The sequence below is a fragment of the Parambassis ranga genome, chromosome 3, assembly GCF_900634625.1.
Source record: "Parambassis ranga chromosome 3, fParRan2.1, whole genome shotgun sequence".
NCBI lineage: Eukaryota > Metazoa > Chordata > Actinopteri > Ambassidae > Parambassis > Parambassis ranga.
In genome coordinates, this window is record NC_041024.1 from 4601287 (window position 1) to 4619724 (window position 18438).

Sequence of the window (18438 nt, forward strand, 5' to 3'; positions counted from 1 at the left end):
AAGGCAAGTCTTCAAGGGAAACTCCAGCCCAGACAGCTTTCAGGACAAGGAAGCATATTATCTCCATGTTACCCTTCTTTTGTTGTTAATTTTGTATTACTTAAACAAGCTCATAGTATTTTGGGATCACTGTAAATAAATAAGGAAATAAAATCAATAAGAAGATTACTTTTAGAGCTAAACAGATAGTAGTCCTAGGCTCAAGAACGAAAGAGAACATTTTAGGTGTTGATAAAAATGATAAAAATACATATTTGTCTGCCAAGAAATGTGCATAGGTCGCTGAGTTATACATGTAGAGAGAATTTGTTCAACATCCAGAGACAGACACAGATTTTGGCACAGAGAGACAAAGTCATTTTACACTGCATCACATGTGCAGGTGCCTCAGGCAGCAGCCAGAGAGAGGAACCTCATTAGTGGGATGACATGTTAGTCCATGTTTTCCTCCCTATTATGGGAGATCTGCTCTCTGCACCTCATCTGCTCCTCGACTGAACACTTTATTTTCCTCTCTGCATAATGTTGTACTCCCCCCATCAGCTCTCTAAAGTGACTCAAGGAAAAGCAGGAGTTTGCAGATGTATTGCTGTACTTGTTATCCTACACATGTTCATACCACAGACCTTACATAAAGATAAGGCCGCCTGGTTCTGCCTCCGTTTTGTACAAAAGTGAGGTTAAAACATCTTACGGGCTCCGCCATGTTGGAACAAAGGCTTAGAATCAGAGTCTGAGGTCAAGAGGTAAAGCTGCTTTGTCGCTGTTCTACCCAAACACCCACCTACGTCTGTGTCAAGCACACTCCTTTAGGTCTTTGTGTAGCTCGGTTTCTCAGTTTAAGGCTGACTAAGATGTTGCTTCTCCCTTTTTTGATCAATAATAACTTAAGTATGAATGTAAAGAAGAATGAACACAGATCAATGTGACTGAGATACAAGATATAAGCAATAGCTGGAAAAGTGTGAGGAGCAATTTTTGTTTTTAGTTTGGTTTATCCACTAATATGGGGGGAGAACCTTATTTTGAGGGAGCTGTCTAGTGGTCCATGTTTATGTACAGTCTATTATTGTTACTCAGATAATTCATGTTGCACGTCTGTACCAAACTGAATTGCTAAAATGTCACAACTTTGATTAGAAGTCATTCAATTATAAAATAATATAAAGGTAAAATTATTATGCTTTAATTTAGTCTGATGGATTTGACATGCGATTTTGTGAACCCACACAAAAACAGCATGCCCATATATCTTGAATAAATGTGAACATATATATGTCTAAGCGGTAACCATAGCAACATGCTGTAAATAGCAAAACTGTCAATGTAGCATTGTATGAGAGCTGCTTGATCCCTTCTGTAAAATTAGACCTCAGAGACTGAAGGTAATAAACAAGGAAATGGAAGGGGAAGGGAGGGGTGAGGGTGGGAGGGACAACTGAGGAGAGAGGAAAGGAGGGAAGGAAAGGAGGGAAAGGAGGATTGAAGGAGCAATGAAAGGGATGAGATAAGAAATGTAAGGAGAAAATGAGTATAGAGAAATGAGGGGGGAGAAGGGTTGCAGAGGAAAATAAGCAAAGCAGCAAAAAGACAGAAGAATGAAGAGAAAACTAATACAAAGAAAAGGAAGAGCAGAGAGAAGAGGACGAGTGTCCTCAGGTCTTACCTGTCTCACATCGGCGTCCTGTAAATCCTGAAGGACAGACACACGTATTAGGAGACACACAGGTCCCTCCGCTGCGGCATCCCTCTTCACAGAAGGCTAAAAAGAGACAGACAGGGACAATGCTGTGATTTCAAGTTTCTTCATGTCCTGGACTTCAAAGAAAAAGCAGCAGCACAAAAAAAACCTCTTTGAATTCCTGCCGTTTAAGACTTGGTGAAGGTATTACGAGGTGCAAAGTAGTTCCCCTGACTATTTTTAAAAGGACTGTAACCATGCTGGGAGGAACAGTGACACTTTTTGGCATTCACATGGGGCTATAAATGGTGTTTTTATGTTGCTGTGTGTCTGTTAGCATGTGAAAGAAAAAAGTGCTGTAAGTGCTGTCCCTTTAAAAACAACAGTTATGTTAAATTCCAGTGACAGTGATCTTAGCAGGAACACTGGGTGCAAATCAAATCAACAATGGCTAAAAAAATTTTTTTATGACTCAGTTGTTGTACAGTTCAGACTATGGTCAGGTTGATTCTGTAAAATCCTATTTTTTTTAATCTTTATCTTTTCTAAAAGCTGCTCTTAAAGATCTTACAGTGGACACTCAGACTTGACTCTAAGTGGACTGTTTTTAGCCTGTCTCTCCTGATAACAGGTGCCGGCCCTTTACAAAGGCTCCCATTAACACACACATTCAGTCGCTGATGAAAGACACGTTCAAGGACTTCTTGCTCATTGCTTCTTAGAAATGTCATAAAATGCCAGTATTGCAGCAACCATGATCCACATGTTCCAAAAAAGTGACAAACAAACACTTCTGACCTCTAGTATCACTAGTATTTGAAATCTGGTTACGTTTGAGCAGACAAATATCACCTACATGGCTTTAAATAAACCAGCTCAGACTTAACAATGTTCGCTTTCTAACATGGTAGCTGGTAAAAAGGCAGAGTGATAGCTGTTGTGGTTTTAAAGCTGCTTTAATCATGCTTTTTCACCCTGAATGGTTTAAATTACTACATGTAATGTGAAATGGGAACACAGACTATTATTCAAATTTCACATGATAATGTGACATAGTCATGTATCTATGTGCACATTCATCCGTGCAGATGTACTTGTTTCATTCCATGTAATTGTTTAATGTATTATTTTATGTAGATTGACACAATTCATGTTTGTTACAGCCAGCGCAAAATATAATCCACAGTCTCTACCTACAGCTTTATGCACTTTTTATGTTAAAGCAGCATGTTTTAATGCTTAACCCCAACCATGAGTGAAAACGGGATGGGGGTGATGTTTGGTACAGTGTTAAAACCATCCATCTGCTGTCTTCCAGGATATCGAGGTGTCCCAGGCATGTCCCCCGATACCTCCTCAAGGTAGGACATACCCAAAACACCCCACCATCAACACCACCCAAGCCACCTCAACTGGCTTCCCCTAATACTAAGGCAGAGCAACTCTACACCAATCTGACTGAGCCTCTCACCCTATCTCTAAGGGAGAGTCAGTCCAGCCTGTGAAGAAAATGTAGGTAAATGTGGTCAAAATATATTAGAAATACCATCAAAGATTTATATAACAAAGCCCATCACACGTTTTTTTTTTACTTTTCACTACTACAGACAGATTTGACCACAGGACCGTAAGTCTGTGTTTAAAACTATTCAAATATTGATTAAAAGAAATTTGACATGTCAAAATTATCTCCAGAATAACCCTCTGATTTATTCCAAATTCAGAAAAAATGTTGATAATTCATGAGGTGACTCTTCACTTGCAGCTCATTTAGCAGTCATTTGAAAATCTCATCATTGTGAGCCTGTGTGTGTGCAGACAGGCTGAGTGCACTGCAAGCCTGCTACCAGCAGCAAATGGCTGTGATTAGCTTACACGGCATCAGCATGGCAGAGAACAAACACACAAAGGAGGCGAGGCAGGTCGAGAGAAATGTGCTCCACCGAACCAGAAGCAAGAGCGAGAGAGTGAGGCCAGACAGCGAGAAAGAGAAGCTAGTGCTTAAAGCGAAGAAGATTAAACCAAAAAGAGGGCAGACTTAATTGAGTGAGTTCATTAAAGAGAAATTACTTGAGTATTTCTAAGCTTAATTAATGACATGATTTAAAAGATGAGCCTTAATGGGCTGAAAAAATCTATTTATAGTCCCATACATTTGAATGTTATATCACTGTGTAATCTATGTGCAGCAGCTTGTCTCCATTTGGTTTATGAATCCAAGGAAAGATCATTTGTCACCATAAATGATCACTCTGCTATTAGACGGAAAAAAAAGGCTAAATATACAAACAAATGCAGTGCAATAAATAAAATCTGAGTCCCATGCCAGAAGCTATTAGAGTTATTAATCTGACTGGTTCCACTATTTCAAAAAGTTCTACCAGGCCCTCATTAGGAGCTTGATTGCCTTTGTACTAATAAACCTCACACGTAAAAATTAATTACACTTATATTGACTCAATCTATCTCCAGCTCTAATTATCATTTCACCACCATCAGCATAATGCCGCCCGCCTATGGAACTAATGACTTCCAAAGATTAGGGGCTTCACTGGCGGTGGGGGAGCTGAGGGCAATGGTTTTCCTGCCTAAACTGAAGCCACCATGTTCAGTTGTGCAAAGTTATTTATTCCTGACTCCTCACACCTCATTGTATAACTAATCAGAGGTACACAACCATGCCCCTCTTGCAGACCTGGCTCCACAGACTCTCCCTTAGAGACAGGGTAAGGGGCTTAGAAAACTGGGAGAAGCTCGGAGTAAAGTTGCTGCTCCTTCACATTGAGACGTGGCAGTTAAGGAGGTTGGGGCATCTGGTTAGAAGGCCTCCTGGGAACCTTCTTAGTGAGGAAGCCCTGGAACTGACCCAGGACACAGGGATGGCATCTCTTGGCCGGTCTGGGAACGCCAATGGCATGCGGCAGTAGCCAGGGAAAGAGAATATGGCAGCAACGACATGATGATCAATGTGCTTCTTTTTCATATTGGAGAATAGGTTGGAGTCAAAGGTTGCCAACTGGGTGGGTTTTGGACAAGTTCATATTCACCTTTTTAGATGGCAGCCATCACTACTACTGCCTTATAGGGCTGCAGTATTCTTACATTTCTCTCATGGTCCCTCAGCATTTCAGTCCCCTCTTAGCTAGTGCACTAGAAACACTCCCTTTGCATCCCAGAAAACAGAGGACAACCCTTGATGTAGACCTCACACTGATTTGTCCTTTATCTTTGGACCCAGCTCTCATCTGTGGCTACAATGTCTGGAAAACCTCTCAACATAAAAAAAGCAGAATGTCTCTTGACTGCTGAATCTGCATGGACATGTTCCTGAGAGACACCCAGCTCTGCGGCAGTGTACCACTGTGTCATTCATCAATCTGTCAAGATCATGTCATGGATCTTGTCAGTGGTCTCCTGTGTGGTGACGGTGACCGGCCTTCCAGGATGGACGTCCTCCTCCAGGCTTCCTTTCTCTGCTATGATTGAATCCAGCGGCTCACTTCTTCACCATGATGTAAAAAGCCACCATGTCCTTGCAGACCTCTTTGCACTAGCTTTGTTGGATCAGCGGCGACTCTACAGTGCAGCATGTACATGTTGTTTTCAACTGTGAGCACTTCTTTTCAACACAGACTATACATATAAAGTATGGTCATGATAGTTTTCCCTTCCCAAATAAGACTGAGAGGAGTGTTGCTGCTGTTCAACACACACAGCAGGAAACACAAGAGTGGAGTTCACAAAGAAGAGCTTTATAGTTGCATTGCATTCCATTTCATTGTGCTGCAGCTGTAGAAAGTGGCCTCTCCTCTCCACCGAGGCCCCATGGTTGCTATTGATGCTACAATCTTTTTTTTTCCTTCTATTTCTTTTCTCGGCTCCTCCCCTGTGCCCTCTCCACATTACATTACCAGAACCCCTTGCTATACAGCGACAAATAGCCTGCGTCGAGGCGACTGCCCTCCTTCAATGTAGTCCCCTTGACCTCCAGCCACACTATCTCACTGCTTAACTGACCCTGTTGCTGACTCGTGCCTTCTCGAGACATGCTTATACCCACAGATTTGCTATTTGAGTTTCCCATTACAGGCCTAGATTGCTTTCCAGTGGGTGGTGAGAATGAAATCATTCCACTCTGTGCCGTGGCTAACAGCCACATTCATGGTCGTTGGGTGTCCAAGGACCCATCTCAGAATTAAAAGCAGGAATATCACTGCGAGAGATAGAGAATATTCCATGAATACAAGTAGGTTTATAGAAGAATTGAACTAATAAGTGCCCAATGGAGAACATCACAGCTCGCTAATGTGTAGCACTGTAGCCTCCTGATAATGATCTCAGCTATAACTGGAAATTCAGTTCCTGTGAGTTCAAAATTCAATGTTTAATACTTCTGACATTAGTTTGATCAATTAATACAATTGCTTTATGTGGCAGAAAAGTGGTAATGAACCTACAGTGTATTATCTGCCAAGTCAGTGGGTCAGTGAAGGCAGAAGGAAGTTAGGAAAACCCAATTCATGCAGCCTTAGGGTGCTCTCTCCAAAACAAAAGGAACAAAGGCCTAACCCTAACCCTGTGTTTTCATTCTGGGGGAGAAAGCATACTGAACCAAAACCACACCAAAGGCTATGGACCCCTTTCACTTGCTGAATTGTCTCATATCTGTCCAGCTTCCTTGGTAATAAATGCACAGCAGCAGTTTAAAAGCATTACTGCTCACCACTTCATGTACATGCTCTGTCTTGATGTAAGCATCCAGCAGAGTGTTTTGTCAGGTGGTGTGGGGAGAATCACCTGCAGCTGAATGTGGCTAAGATGTAGGGGATGGTGGTGGACCTCAGTAGGTGTAAGTCCCCACCCTCCCCAGGCTGCATTACTGGAAAAAATGTGGAAATAGTCACATCTTATAAGCTCCTGGGTGTTTACAAGAAGAGCATGAGTAGACTTAACATCCTGGGGAGATCTTAGGTTTTTCTTTAGTTACATTAAGTGTGTATTTATGTTCATGTCTGCTGCTATGTGTGTGTATATATAAAAGTCTTCTGTTTGTATTGTATTTATTGTACTTTGATGTAAACTGCTGCTACTACAACCTAATTTCCGTTTGGGGATTAATAAAGTAATTCCTAATCTTAATCTTAATCTTACCAAGCAGCAACCTCCAGGGTTAAGAGAAGAATTAAGTGTTTAAAAAAAATGCAGCTCCCCCCACGACCTACAGGGGCGTGTATCAAAAATGACTCCATCCCTATGGACCTCCAGGTTAAAATGTCCAGATATACAGCAGAAATAAACATGTTTACACCCTGGTATAAAAATAGTTTTGGTCTTTTTGTGATAATTAGATGATTTTATATCTCACTATTTAATTATATTATGACTTAAAATCATGTATAATTATGGGCCTAACCACTTTGTCTGTTATGGCGGGCAAATATATCACTTTTTTGTTCCTGCAGCAGATCTGTCTGACCAAGTTATAGGAGGACATTCATATATGGTTTAAAAACCAATATATTTTGGTATGCTTGGAATTTTTAGGGGGGAAAAAACGACAACTTCGCAAACTCATTCAACCAAAGTGAGCAGCCTAACTCTCTGATATCAGGTGAAAAGATGCAAAATCCACAAGAAGCTGGGAGCAGATCCACTCCTTCCACACTGAGACGAGCCATTTGTTACAGGAGTGATAACGTCATTCCACATCTTGATAGAAGTTTGTTTTTCCTTTAGCTTGTTTTGCAGGCTTACTGCCTCCTAGTGGCCAACATTCTATTAACACAGCCTTTAAATCAAATTATATCCTCCAACAGATGCTTATATCAAGACTGGGAACAGAGGGTGTGCAATAAAACACACCACATAGCTCTCCTGAAAACACCATCCATTAGTTCTGACAGGGGGAACAGAGGGGGATCTAGATAAAGGATGCTAAACATCTAAACTCTCTCTTACAAACCTGATCTCAGCAGAAAAAAACAAGCCTCCTCCTCCTCCTCCTCCTCCCTTTTTCCTTCTCTTGCTGCAGTATCTCATCTCTGCCCAGCTTTCCTGTTAATAAACGCACAGCAGCAGGCTTAAATGCATAAGTAGAAGTCCACTGTCAGCCAGCAAGGAAAAGCTGAACAGGCCAAAAAAAAGAAGAAGAAAAAAAAAAACGCAGCTGAGAAAGAATTAATGCCAACCCATTTACTCATACAAATGCCTCACTTTGTTACACATCAAAGTGAAGGTAGTTCACCCTTGGCTGTTCTCTCTGTTGGGCATTTACCGAACATCACAGATAACGACTGCACTTACAAGACAATAAGGACTCAGGCCAGGCAGTCGGCATGGATTAAAGACGCATTAAGGAAGATTTTTACTGCCATAATGTATCTGCAGAGGGCTGAAAGGGTGGTTGATCAATACTGCTGACACTATAATTAATTTCACCAGGTGCTTGTGGAGATTTCTCACTGCGGCCTGAGCCTCCACACATTTCAAACAGCTCAAGGACGGAGGGCTGCAAGAACAAGACCACAAATTACAAAGCAATCCCTGGAAGATTTTCATTGTTCTTCCACAAAAGGCCAATCCCAAATTTAAATCTTGAACGTTTTTATAAAAGGTTCAATAATACATGTGTGGCCTTTAAGTTCTGTATCCTGTCAGCCATCACCTATGAGAGCTTTAATTAAACACTGCCTACCAGTGATGACTGTGGGCATGTATGCAAAGTCAGTTTGAGATGTTGCTTTCATATCCAGATGGCAGCAGAGGACTGAGGTGCCATTAGTTTATGTTGGAGACACTGAAAAACATGAGGAAGCTGTCAGCCTGATTTTCTTTTTTCTACGCTGCATTTTGTAGATGTAGAACACCTGTCAGTGTTCAAATGGCCCCCCGGGGATCCTCCGTTTCTCTTTAAAAGCATTCAAAGCACTGTGTATTCATTACACTGCAGGCCGAGAAAAAAAACACACACACACACATATATACTTGTGTACACAGTTATCATTGCCACACACGCAGCTCTGCTTAGTGCCAGTTAAAAATGAGAGAATCACTGTCCCGAGAGTTAGACTGATCTTTTAAAAGCCTATTCCATAATAATCCTAATCTGAAGTCACACTTTTATAAATATCCAGAAGTGAGAGGCTGCCTTAAAAGATTTGCATTTAGCTTTATATCACACTCCTGCTCGTATTTAGATTAAAGAACGTAAGCATGCCATGACTATGGAAAATGGAGTAAGAAGATATATGATCTGAATGTTAATCCCATCATGGACATCATCTGAGAATGGCAAACCAACACGCCCTCAAGAGGAAAAAGGCCCCATTTGGTCACTAATACATCCACATGGTTGCATTTATGCTAATGGAACATATGAACACATGTTCGTGTCGCTCGCCGTCATCTGATCGTGGGACCAAATAAGGAGTTAGGTTGGGGATGACATGGGTGTGCAATGTGACAGACTCACACAGAAGTCTGAGATTCAAGCCCCACCCACACTTAAGTTGAGTTTTTAACAGAGGTCGGATTCGGCATAATATAACTACTGGTTAAGGTACGGCATAAAAAATTCCATTCCTGTCTCATGTCCCGTTTTCAAGACCTGAAAGATCAACCTCATGTTACGTTGTCCTGGTGAAGACACAAACTGACTCCAAACAACAGTTAGTTAGTGTGTTAACATGATCAGTGACCTGAAGTAGAAAGACATAAACTAAAGTTTATACTAAAGTGTATACAGCTCTCATTTGATTGTCTTTAGCTCCAGATGTACTGAGACTATGTCTCTCAGCTGGCTTGGGAAGACCTCAGGATTCCCTTGGAAGAGCTAGAAGAAGTGTCTGGTGAGAGAAAAGTCTGGGCCTCACTGCTTAGACTGCTGCCCCTGCAACCTGGCCCCGGATATGCGGTTGAAAATGGATGGATGGATGGATGTACTGATGCAGGTTGTAACAGACCACACTCAGCCTGTCTTTAGACAACTCAACTAACAGTTGTGTTAGTTGAGGGGGCTTTACTACAACTGGTGTCATGGATAAGTCCCCATCTGATACACACAGAAAGTGCAAGAAAATGTCAGCATCAGAGTACTTAACTCTTCTCTAAGAAGAAGAAGAAGGAGCTCAGTGGCCGTCACATTTAGACTGGAGGTCCAAAGAAGAACCTTTACTACAACACATTGCTACAACACATGTCTATTATGGAGTGACACAGTTTTACATGTCAAAGTACAAAAATAGTTGGACAGAAATCTGGCAGAAGTCGAGACAAATGATCATGATTTATGCAATAAAATCAATAAAAACAGAATAAATAAAACACATATACTAATCCCGCTGCCTCGTTTTCAACTGAATGTGTGTGTGTGGTAAACATTAACTGGCTGTTCACGCCACGTCTGGATGATTTTATCTATTTTCATCTGCCAAAGAGTCGCGGGGGCATGAACCTATCAGAGTGGCGAGGAAGAGGAGGGGGGGAGGAGCGGCTACGCCCTTGGCAGCTGGATGTGAGGAGCTTTCATAACAGAGGGCGGCAGCGTGGGCAGGATGAGCGACTCCCTCTATCCAAATCCATTACCGACACATGCAGGTAGGCCGCTGACGCCACTGTTTACTCCACCTTTTCTCTCCCCTGCTGTTCTGCTTACTGATAAGATGAAGTCTGGTGGAATTACCCCTGACCCATGCTGCTGGAATCTGGATTATGTACAGAGTCAGGTTTTAATTTATGAAGCAGATTGTGTTTAAAACATGTTGACAGATTACTGACAGATTCCGAACAAAACGACAACCACTAGCTCCACCTACTGCCTTCAATCCATAATTGATCAGGAAAAAAAAATATATGTTAGCTAATTTTACCACTCCACACTACAGGAAAGAGCCATTCTCCATCGAGATACTGAACAGTCTTCAAAATGACTCGGAGTAGCAGACCTGTCATCCTGACAGGCAGAGGATGAATGAGTGGTGAGAAATAGACAGATGATAAGAGAAGAAAGAGGAGGAGCGGGAGGATTGAAGTGACAGCTGAGGAATCTGCATTAAAACAGGCTGCGGATGAGATGCTGATTTAGATATGTGCGCCTCGTGCTATAGTGGAAGACTCTTCAGGTGGAGCAGGAGCTGGTATTAAAGGGCGGGTGAAGAGAACAGAAACATGTCATGTCTTCTGCTCAGAAGACGGATGCTTCTTCACTTCCTTCAGTTTGTCAACACGCAAAGTGTGACTTAGTAAGCTAGGCTCATATCTCAGTAAGTACATAATAATGCACTTGATGTTATCACTTTATGTTTCAATGTATATTAAATTCTTAATTGAATACATGTACATTTACTGTATACAGAGGCGTATGATCCACAGGCTGTGATCATCAAAAATGCAAGTTCAATCAGGAAGACTATCCTCACATTTTCATCAGTCTTCCAACCGCCTCCTCCCTTTTCATCCTCCTCACACTTTATCTCTCCTTCTCCCTCGCCCCTCTTCTCTCTCTCTGCCTCCCACTTAAATCAGGTGGTTAATATAGAGGAACTCCCCCTCCAATCAGCGGTCGAGCCGTCCCTCTCCTGTCCAATCACAGCTCAGCAAAAATCATTTAAAAGTTTTCCGTCTCCTCTCCAGCTGTCTTTCAGACGCGATTTCGGCAACCCTCCTCCACCCCAAGCTCCACCAGCGCAAGCCCTCTTATCTCCTGCTCGCCAGCTCCTTCACCACCACCACCAGGTGTAGACCCGGGGGGATTCCTGTTTCATCTCCTGTCCTTTCCCCCCTTTTGGATGTTGGTCATCACGTCGGGGTCTAGAACACCAAAGCACATTTCATTCATTCATTGTACTTCAATAAAAATTTTTCTCATCTAATCATCTTTGTCTCTCCTGATTGAAATGTTTTTACACCCAGTGTTTCAACTACTACAACTTAATAATAAACAGGATTACTATTATGAATGAACATTGTTGGTCTACACAGCTTTGAGGCTCATGGTATATCCCTGTGAGGTATTTCCTGTACTTGCATATCTGTTATTTGTGTGTGGAGCCTGAGGCCTGCCATAAATCAGTCAGGGCCTGCAGATCTGAACTAAAGTGTTTTGGAGCCTTGAGCCTATGAGCTTTGTGTTTTTCAGTCCCAGAAGAAAAAAAAAACCTGTCTGTGTTTGTTTTACTGCACAGTTATGTACCAGGAAAAATGTCTTCATGTTATTATTACAAGCAGCAAATTTGATTCAGTATAATCCAGAGAACACTGAGGGGTAGCACATGTGGTTCTGAAGTAAATTTGCTTTGTTCTCCTGAAGGCATCTGAAGGAATTTAGCCTAACATGAGCTGATAAGCACAACTTGATCAACGGATACATGAATGCATTATTTATGAGCGACACTCATATCCTGCGTTGTACACTTGTTCTCATAAAGGGGAATAAACATGCATGTGGTGAAAAGTGTCACTTCAACACAACCAATTCAGACTATTTAACTTATTATTATTATTATGTATGTATTTATTTATTTATTTGTAGCAAATTACTTCATGCCAATCACTCTCCCTGTTGGCCTTGTACTCTAGTCATTTACTTTTATAATGCTTATACAATGAGCTTTTTATGTAACCTTCAGTTAATTAAAGTCATGTTTTTTATATAATACAGCTCAAGCAGCAGGCGCTGATGAACATTAAGGAAAATGGTTACACAGTCATATGTGCCAAACATTTCATTGTAGGGGGTTTAAGGGCAGAAGCAGCAGGTATTTGATCACAAAGCCTGATTAATCCCTTCATTGTTGCACCTGTGGGCCTCCACAGCCCAGAGCTAGACTGTCATGGTGGAGTTGCAAATAAAGTGACATTACATGGACATACTGTAGGAGGAGTAGCCTCACCAGCCATCTTCATTCTTTTTCTGTTCTATACAAAGAAGTATGTAAGTCTGAACTGTTGGGTCCATTTGGATTTTTTAGGGGCACAATGCTGAGAGATGATGAGCTCCCTCTAGACCCATTTGGATGCCATTCAGAGAAGTGAAGCAAGCGACGTAGGCAGAACGACAACCAGACCAGCATCAACAAAAGAGACATCCAAACATCCAGACATCCAAACTTTTGTCAGTTGTGCTATAAAAATTGAAAATCCGACTAGTTATTAGCAATTTTACAAATATTTTTTTAACAAGGCAACAAGTCATTTGATAAAGCCGGTTATAAAAACAGTTATAACTGGTATGATTGTGTTTCTACCGAGGGGAACTGGCCGTGAAGGGAAGGGATTCCAGACCCATTTCATGGAGTTAATAGGTCAGGGTGGCCAGGCTAGGACAGATTAAACATTAAACAATCTTCAACTTCAACTACTGTTGATGTTAGCAGCACCTTTTATTACTTACAAACACAATGAGATCTGTACAGTTTAGACTCAACACAGATACATTAAAAGAAGCATTAGGTAGAATATGATAATGTCATACAGTCTGACTTGTGGTGTTATACTATCTTGTATTTCTGAGAGGGTTTAGTTTCTAATTTTATTTGATACCTGTGAAAATTCAGAGCACGTGTGATCCATTAGTGGTTAACGGCCAGTAAGGTTGTCTTTTGGTGACTGATATCTGAGTCTAAGACTTTACCAAATCATCTTTTAAAAAGCCTCTTTCAGATGATGTGCTCCTCCACAGCACTTAGTAAAGGCTTAGTGTTAAAACCAATGTGAGACTGCCTCAATAAGCAGCTTGTCTAATGGTCACTAATTACAGGCTTTCAGACATTTTAAAGTGAATAAATAAAGCAAAAAAAATTAAAATTAAAAAACAAAATATCTTTCTTGGTAAAATTTCTAAAATAATGATTTTACAAGAAGCATGCTGAGAGAAGGTTATACCAATATTTCTGATGGACTGAAATGTGTCCTTAATCCCCTTAAGACCCCGTTCACACTGGGAAAATCAATCCGGCTAGAACGGGATTTGGGCCGTATCTGGATATATCCGGATTGATTTCAATCCACCCGGAGGTGGATCTAGCCTGAGTGGCTCAAAGGTGTCTCAGGTCTGAACGCAAATGTAGCTAGCGAATCCGGCTATCGACGTGATACTTCCAGTTCACGGGGACAGTTTCCGGGTCGCGTACAAAAGCTGTATGTAAACAACCATCGAACTATGACAGCTTTGCCCCGAGTTTATTTTCGACAGGGCTACAAAGGAATAAACTGTTTTTAAAACCAAAAAAAAAAAACGCACAACGCATGCGCACACATGGTCCTACCGCGGCCTGAATGGACTCTGTATATTATGAGGCGCCACCTAGCGGTTTGGAGGACCGCAAACAAGCCGGGTTAAAGCTGGATGAAATGTGGAGAAACGCAAGAGCTTCTTCAGATGCAGAACACACAGACAGAAGGAGGAAGTACAATGACGATGGACAGTTTAGATGAGCAGCCACGGTGCACAGAGTGTCTGTCCAAAAGGTGGCGATAAAAATAAATCCCAGTATTGATCACGGCGTTACAGTGGCTCGTTGTGCACATTAAACACCGGGAGACGGGATGCATTATTCTGTCATCCACACGTTCACAAATTTCGGTACGGAGTATGGTACCTCCGTACCGAACCGAACTATTTTTTTTACTCTTACCACCCGTGGAGCGAGTTCTCTGTTCTTGTGGAGTATGGAACAGCCTTAAGCCGGATTGAGCACGGACACGCATGTGTCATAGCCAGATTTGAAAATAGGTCTGAACATATCCATCTTAAAAGCTATCCAGATACAATCCTACTCTAGCTGGATTGACTTTCTCCAGTGTGAACGGGGTCTTAGTGGTGCAGATTTATGCCACTACAGTTTCCACTCGGTTGTTTCAGGACAAAGACAATTATTCAATGCAAAAAGGGAGAAACGTATCTGTATGAAACTTGGCTGCAGCCTTTTTCTCCAGCATCAAACATCTTCACAGTCTCTTTTGTTTAATACCCGGCCTCTCTGAAAAAAAGACAAAAAAAAAAAAAGAAAGATCGGCCCACACACATTTCCAAAAGTCTGAAAGCCAATAATCAGAGATAATAATATTCTACTCAAGTTAAAGGTGGAAATCATCACTTAAAAGGAGCTCCATCTTTAGGGAGTCACATCTGAAGCACCCATGTCTCACATATTAATGGAGCTTAACCACTGCTGTCCACACGTTTTAGAGCTCATGGTTGGATTATTAAAGGTGTTCCATCCTCTCTCACTTATACTACTAAATCAAGATTTTCCTTTCGCAGACATAATGTCACTGTGCATCACTAATGAAAGACTGACTGAAGACAAAAACACCACAGAGCTGATAGAATGAGGACAGCATGCTGGATTCTTTCTTTGTGCATTAAATTACATTACCAGAGTGGATCTGATAGAGCTGAACGCCAGAAAAGATTCTTTCCCCCTTCTCTTTGCTCCACAGCAGCCACATCTATCAGTGGGGGTACAGTCTAAAAATAATTGCCTCAAATGATAATTGCTACAAAGCTTAGTTGTGTTTTTTTTCCCATGCTACATTTTTATTCCACATTTGCAATTAATCATAGCTTCAGATACTGTGGTTTTCACCCAATTAAATGCTGTAAAACACTGTGCCCTCTAGCACAAAACTACACAGCAGAAAAACCACTAAACGCGTTGTTCCTATCAAAAAGGGATGAAGGGGAGCAATAATTATGTAAACAGAAAAATTAAATGCTTCAGACTTGTAGAGGAAATGAAGACTGAACCCCCACCACCACCACCACCACCACTCCTCACCCCTGCTCTCTTCCCTACAGCAAACCCTCCCCTCCATCTCTCAGAATGCATTTGCCTGGGTTTCACTGCCTGCTGTTAGCTGGTTGCAACATGGCTCCTCAGTGATTAGCTCGATAGCAAAGAAAAGAAAAAAAAAAAGCATGAGTCAATGCTTTTGTCCTCTCTGCTGCTGTTTAGGCTCACTACCCAAATCCTCTCTATTTAAAGCCCCTTTGTCTATACAAACCAGTCCTAGGGAATGAAACGGACCATTAACAAGATTAGCTCCCTTATTCTGCTGCTGACAAAGGCAACGCAATAGGCTGCTGATCATTAGGCTGGCAACAGGAACAATGCTTATCTATAATCTTATGCCCTGCTCCGATTGAACCATTGTGGCCCATTTATTGTGCTCTGAGGGAGATGACATAATGGGAGCCTTTTTTTTTCCCCTCCCCATAAGAACAGCGATACAAAAGGCACGGGTGGGTGGGAGAGGGGAGGTGGGGTGGGACAAAGAGTAAGTAAAGGTAGAGGGAGGCTTAACCCCTCATTTCTTCTCACTTGCAGTCAGTTCAGCCGATCAATTGGAGTGAAATGGGCTCTTGAGGTGGAGGCCGTTCTTTATCGGCCCCTCCAATCATCCTGCTGGCACCAACAGGTAGGACTAACGTCTCTGATTAGCATGTGCGATGGTTTTAAAGTGGTTTTTAAAGTGCCGGTGTAACATTTTGAAGAAACAGTGAGAATGTGTGAGCTGTTAGAATAACAGCCCTTCTCCATTCTATTGCCTGTTTGCATAACATCATCAGCAGGCAAATCTATTGTGTCGTTAACAGTCACCTGAGGGGCATAGCAATGCTGCAGCAACAATATTAGCCATAATTACTCTGCTGCAACAGAGAGAAAGATGTGTGGTAATAATCAGCACTCAGTCAATGAGCCAGCAGAAGTAGGCCAGCTGCGGTAGTCTGACTGATTGTGTCTGGTCTCACTGAGATCTCCCTTGAGAACACCGAGGCAAGGATCCAACTGGAGAAGGGTGTAAAAACCCCCACCCCCAGCTGAGCGCCACGCCGAAGCCCCATTACACATCCGTTACAGGAGCCTATCAGGGGAAATCGAATGGGTTCAACCTGGTAGTAATCCGCAGGTCTCTGACAAATCAGATCCTTACAGGTGAGTATTGGGTATCACTGCGCAGAGCATGTGTTGACAACAAGATAAGAGCGCTGGATCAATATCATGACCTTAGCAGCGGGCCTTTGCTCCTCATGTGTAATTCATGCAGGAACTGAAAATAATGATAAGAACACACACAGAGATGTTTTTTCATCTTTCCCATGTACGGGGTGAGACTTTCTGATCAAAAATCATCTTCCAGTTCCCTGATAGAAGTGATAGAAGTCGCCCTACAGCTCTTGGACAGGTTAGGAGTAAATTTATTGTGCATAAATATTAAAGTATTGTTTTGGAAACTATGCAAATGAATTGCATCTCATCAGTTGTAGCAATGCTGCCACTGTAACCAGTGTGTTAGCATGGGAACATGGCACAGAGGTGCAGAAACACAGCCTCTAGATCAGCAAGGGAGTTCATTTGAGGGACTCTATTAAATATGATTAGAGGATTGTATAAAAACATACTCTGCGATTCAGGGGATCTCTTTCAAAGGAAATTAAAGAGAGTGAGTCCAGAGATGACAGTAAAATAAGATATAACACCGGTGATCTAAGAGGGCAAGCATCTAAAAGGATTGTATTTCTAAAGTGGACTGAATAATTTGAATTTTACACAGTCACTGAGGATTCAAGGCCATGCAGGTAGCATCACTCTCACAGTCACAACAAAGGGTCGAAATAAATATTTCCAAATAAAAAACTCCAATCAAAGAGCAGACGAGAGGAAATTTTTACAAGGCTTTGTCACTCAAGGGCACTCCTCACCTGTCCAGCCTTTAACATGGCAGTTATTTTTTTTCCTCTGTGAAACCCAGTTCTGCTCCCTCTGCTATGGGCTCATTTCTCAAGGCAAGCTAAACACTTTTTTTTGCCTTATTAACATTAGCAGGGACAGGCGGAGGAGCTGCAGTCACACTCAGACTAATTCCCTTATTCCTGAGAGGGCAGTGGTGATGTATGAGGGGAATGAGATGGGAGGCACAGGTCGATTGGCCAACACTGTCGCCATCACACAGTAATGAGATCTCAGGGGGAGGGGAAAATAGAGGCAGATTCCTCAAACTCCCTGCTCACATAATACTAATTGGCCTGCATACAATGGCTACCAAGCAGGAAGTTTTAATGACATTATTAAGAAGTATTTCCTCCTCCTCCTCCTCCTCCTCCTGCTTCTGACAAACATCATCAGTGACACTGTCATTTACTGACTGATCATCTTGTGGGGGGGCTGAGTCTCATTTTTAAAGCAAAGGCTCAACCCTGTTAATACAACAGGGTTGTTGAGAAAACAAACAAACGAAAAACAGCAAACATGTTGTAAAGAATAGGGTGAAAAAAGTAGCCATCTAACAATTGCAGAGCTTTTATTGTGAAGCTAATAGCTATGTGTGAGTCAATGTAGGCATTATCACAAGTTGCCATTTAGCATAAAGCGTATTTTAAAATCCAGCATGAACATAAGTGGAGCCTTTTCAATACAGCGCATAATTTCTATTTATTTTCAACAATTCCAAACAGTGGTAGAGCCTTCTCTCTTCTGTAATTTGTGCATCAAAAGTGTAGGTAACACTACAGTTTAATGTGTGTGTGTGTGTGTAGCATGAGCCTGGAGACAATCCAGAAGCTGAAACTGTGGAAGGCACTTTGCAAATTGCATTGGTCTCTCTTTAGACCTGCCTCCTACCTGCTGCACATTCTAATGCCTGATTCACAGATAGCAGGGGGGGGAGGTGGGCAGTGTCATTTTCTTCCTCTGCCTTTGCGTTTAGCTGCCGTCTCACTTTAAGCCCTCTGCACTGACTCTCCTTCACACATGTTC

General features: G+C 41.9%; 1 protein-coding gene across 1 annotated transcript in view; it reads right to left on the reverse strand.

The window, feature by feature from the left end:
• Positions 1-18438, reverse strand: part of LOC114433266 (protein kinase C-binding protein NELL1-like) — a 201504-nt gene that overhangs the window by 27106 nt on the left and 155960 nt on the right. Inside the window, exon 15 of the mRNA XM_028401745.1 lies at positions 1667-1762. Coding sequence (XP_028257546.1) covers positions 1667-1762 — 96 coding nt within the window. The remainder of the gene's footprint in view (positions 1-1666; positions 1763-18438) is intronic.